A 4,317-nucleotide genomic window follows, 5' to 3' on the forward strand; every position below is an offset into this window, starting at 1 on the left:
CTCTTGGTGTTTCATAGCGTGTCATAAACGCCAAAGCCCCTGGCGTTTCTACAAACGTAATCTGGCTCGGCATTTCCAACATGCCATGTCAGCGAGCAGCAACGCTGGCTAGCTCGGCGTTTTTAAGTTGGACAGAAACATCACGGACTGTAGCGCTGCTAAAAAAATCAGATCATGAAATACTTTCATGTCAAGTTTAATTTATAACAAAGATTGTTGATAAGGTCAGTGATTTTGGCCCGCTGCTGAAGATACTCACGCCCTCCCAGGCAGACCGCTCCGCGCGGGCGCTACCCTTTGACCGCTACGTGGCTCTCCGGTGACTCGCCCGCCCCGCCCCGGGTACCTCCTCAAATCCCCATCGGCCCATCCCCACCCCCCTCCACCCCGCACCTCCTCACAAACGCGTATTGCCTCCTACGCCCCCGGATCCACTGCTCCACCCCCCAACTCCGTTGCCACACGCCCTTGCACAAGCGAGCGAGCAACCATGTCGCCGGCGGAGCAGACGCGAGACGAGAGCGTCTACATGGCCAAGCTTGCGGAGCAGGCCGAGCGCTACGAGGAGATGGTGGAGTTCATGGAGCGCGTCGCGAAGGCCACCGGCGGGGCAGGGCCCGGGGAGGAGCTATCCGTCGAGGAGCGCAACCTGCTCTCTGTGGCTTACAAGAATGTCATCGGGGCCCGGCGCGCGTCCTGGAGGATCATCTCCTCCATCGAGCAGAAGGAGGAAGGTCGGGGCAACGACGCGCACGCCGCTACCATCCGCTCCTACCGCAGCAAGATCGAGGCCGAGCTCGCAAAGATCTGCGACGGCATCCTCGCCCTGCTTGATTCCCACCTCGTGCCATCCGCCGGAGCTGCCGAGTCCAAAGTCTTCTATCTCAAGATGAAGGGCGACTACCACAGGTAGTTCTCGCCTCCTTATTTGCGACACAGATATTTCAACAGTTTTGCTAAAGCACATCTAGATATGCCATAAGTATTGCACATCTAAGTCATATGTCATTGATCTTACATTGAGATTCGTGTGAATATTTTCTTTTTCTTTTTATGCTTGATTCACTCACTTAGATGTGCCGGCGCCCTTCTTTTGATGGAAGGAAGAATGGAGTAACGGGATGTGATATGATATAGTTCTTTGATTTATTTTCTGCAGTAGTTTAGAAATTTATGAGGGTTTGGTGCTGTGTAGGCCAGGATTTGAGTTGTGGCCTTTCTGTATGATTTATGTATATATAGGTTTACTAAATCTCTTGTATGAGATGATGCGGATGCGAGTTTAATTTCTGGTTGTCTGTTGGTAAGTTAACTTGTGGTATTTGTATATGGATATCATAGTTTATTTTCTCAATGGTGATGGAAAGTAAAAAAAATGATTGTGATATTTGTTAGTGCTAGCGGAGGTAGTCGTTAGCTTATAATTTTCAAGGTGGTCATTCTATTGGTTTCAGTTTAATATGTGATTTGTATATGATCACACAATGCGGTGACTGGGAGACATGAGCTTCTGCCCAGCGATCGACATCTGATTTCTCCTTTGTGATATTTATGCAGGTACCTTGCAGAGTTTAAGTCTGGTGGGGAGAGGAAGGAAGCCGCTGAGAGCACCATGAACGCGTACAAAGCTGCTCAGGTTACTGATAAGGCAATTTTTATGTGTACATATAGATATGACCAGTAGATCCTTCAGGCTGAGTTTTGCGAATTGCTTGCAGGATATCGCCCTAGTAGATTTGGCTCCAACACACCCCATCAGGCTTGGGCTTGCACTCAACTTTTCTGTGTTCTACTATGAGATCTTGAACTCCCCTGACCGTGCCTGCAACCTTGCAAAACAAGTTTGCTGCTTCTCCTTTCTTCTCCATTTGTTTCAGTTATCATGATTGTCAACCCAGTGTTTGATTCCAGTCGGTGTCAGTTGTCGTGATTATATCCATGGCCAACTGGGGCAGTGTACTACCTCTTCTCTGATTTACTAGAGGCAGATTGCGAGCTAACATGTTTGTTGATAGGTTCTGCGGCAACCCCCTTAGAAAATGAAGCTGCAGGAAATCAATCAACTTCTAGCATCTATGCTTGTGTGGGGAAAGTTGATAAAGCTTTCGTAAAACTCCCACAATTTTTTCCAATTTGTCATCACCATGGAAGTTACTATGCTAGGATTTTGTTCATTTTTTATTCTAACTTCTGAACTGCTCAATCTTAAGGTACATGATATAAGGAATACATACTAGCATGCTATTATGGAATTATGTTTTGTGATGACCACTAAACTGCACTACCTGCATCCCCTGGCATATCTTGCAAGCACTCTTTAACATTGTCAATATAGTATTTGTGAGGAGTTGTTTGTCTGCTGGCAACATTTCTGTTCGTGCTTGTGCTGCATGCATATATGTACTTCAAGTTATTAGTATTAGAAGTATGTCATCTTTAGGAAGTAGTGTTGAAGAACTTTCTTATAATCTCTGGTATTCTATATAGTCGATTATTTGATCATTTTAAAAAAATCTGTGCTGTCTACTTTGCATTAAATATGTGATATGCACTTGTTGTTCCTTTGGTCCCTCATAGTCTGCTGAATTATATCTTGATGTTTTAGGTAAAGTGATTTATCCCTATATCTACCATGATATTGAGTGAACTGTGAAACTTTTAGTGGTTTCTCAGTGTGCATGTAGACTAAGATTCGCATGGCCTGTCAGAAACATAGATTTAAAATACATAAATTATACTTGTCCATGTAATTAGTCTCTCATGCTCTGCTGCATTATATTTTGATGTTGTAGGTAAAGTGATTTATCCTAATGTCTACCATGATAGTGTGAACCGCGAAACTTGTAGTGGTTTCTCAATAAGAATGTAGACTAAGAATCACATGGCCTGTCAGAAATATATAGACTTAAAATGCGATAATTATACTTGTCCATGTAATTTAATACTGTTTCAGTTCTGCTTTTGATATGCCTGTGATATGAATTTGCTCAAACGAACTTTCCTGTATATTACAGGCCTTTGACGAGGCTATATCAGAGCTGGACAGTTTAGGCGAGGAATCCTACAAGGACAGCACTTTAATCATGCAGCTCCTGCGTGACAATTTGACTCTATGGACATCCGACACCAATGTGAGTTTCCTTGGATCTGTTTTAACAGCTTTCCTTTTTGTCTTCATATTTCTCATGCCAACCGGTGTTTTTTATCCAACTTTGCAGGAGGATGACGTTGATGAGATTAAGGAAGCCCCAGCTCCAAAAGAATCTGGAGACGGACAGTGAGGTGAATGAAAATAACAGTCTGTGCATTGTTGGGGGCAATGGAAGTCGGTCTTGGTTCTAGTGCTCATACTGTTGTCATCACTACCTCTGTTTAATTATGCACTTGAGAAGTTTCTGGGCTATGTTTTTCTGGTGCTCATAAATGCTGGCTGGATTCGTGTTTTCTTGTTCAAATCTGGCCACAAGCAAAAGACCTGCTCTTTTTCACCATTAGAATGTTTGCTATATCTACCATGTTTGGTGAGACTTGATGCGACTAGACTAATTTGCTGAAATTGCGGTATCCTGTTCATGTTTGGCTGAACTACATTCTGACAAGATGGTTTGCACAAAGATGTTCATTTGCACGTGCTAGCTGTGGCATGGCCTCAATCGATTGAGAAGAATGTCAAGGTTCACCTGATTGATGCTTTTCTTGGCCCAGTTTTCGTTGCAACTAGAAGCAAAGGTGCGCTTTGCTGCGCTGTTCCTATCATTCTTGGCATTGTCATGGTGATTGATATGGCAAATAATCCGATGCGCTGCAAGAATTTCTATCTAGTCACCTTCCTGAAGAATGTAACGTGAGCTAAATGAGGAATGTTATACAAAGTTAATCTGTAATAAGAGGACACATTCTAAATAAAAGGAACCATTAGCTCACTACCATATTGTCAGTGTTTTCCTTGCAAGCTGTATTATAATAGCACCTTGAGCAACTGGAAGCAATTCTTTTTGGGATGCAACAAATTTGGCTTGCTCTTGGTTATTCCTTTTCTTGTTGGAACTGAATTTGTACAATCTTGCGACATTCCTGGATCTCAAATGGATGCAACTTATTCGTATCCATTTTTTTTTCAATCAGTTTTGGGTCTTTATTTTTTGATTGCTACATTAAATCTCTAGGAAAACTATAGAAAGTAAGATAACATGTATCTCAATTCCTATAGGAAAATAGATGTCATTTTATTCATAGGATAGGAATACCATGGAATAGGAAAACTATAAAAAGTGAGATAGACATTTATCTCAATTCGTATAGGAAAATAGATGTCAT

General features: G+C 42.7%; 1 protein-coding gene across 1 annotated transcript; it reads left to right on the top strand.

Moving 5' to 3' along the window:
- Positions 1-367: 367 nt before the first annotated feature.
- On the top strand, positions 368-3,573 carry LOC125551407 (14-3-3-like protein GF14-D). The gene is made up of 5 exons (XM_048714634.1): positions 368-909; positions 1,558-1,636; positions 1,719-1,841; positions 3,015-3,131; positions 3,219-3,573. Exons 1-5 carry the CDS (start codon positions 491-493, stop codon positions 3,279-3,281), a joined length of 801 nt encoding a protein of 266 aa, XP_048570591.1. The 5' UTR covers positions 368-490; the 3' UTR covers positions 3,282-3,573.
- The last annotated feature ends 744 nt before the right edge of the window (positions 3,574-4,317 follow it).

Source organism: Triticum urartu, chromosome 4 (assembly GCF_003073215.2).
Source record: "Triticum urartu cultivar G1812 chromosome 4, Tu2.1, whole genome shotgun sequence".
Lineage (NCBI taxonomy): Eukaryota > Viridiplantae > Streptophyta > Magnoliopsida > Poales > Poaceae > Triticum > Triticum urartu.

Coding starts and splice junctions, on each gene's coding strand:
- LOC125551407 (XM_048714634.1), top strand. CDS start 491: ATGTCGCCGGCGGAGCAGACGCGAGACGAGAGCGTCTACATGGCCAAG. Junction 1,637..1,718: donor ACGCGTACAAAGCTGCTCAG/GTTACTGATAAG, acceptor AATTGCTTGCAG/GATATCGCCCTAGTAGATTT. Junction 1,842..3,014: donor CCTGCAACCTTGCAAAACAA/GTTTGCTGCTTC, acceptor TGTATATTACAG/GCCTTTGACGAGGCTATATC.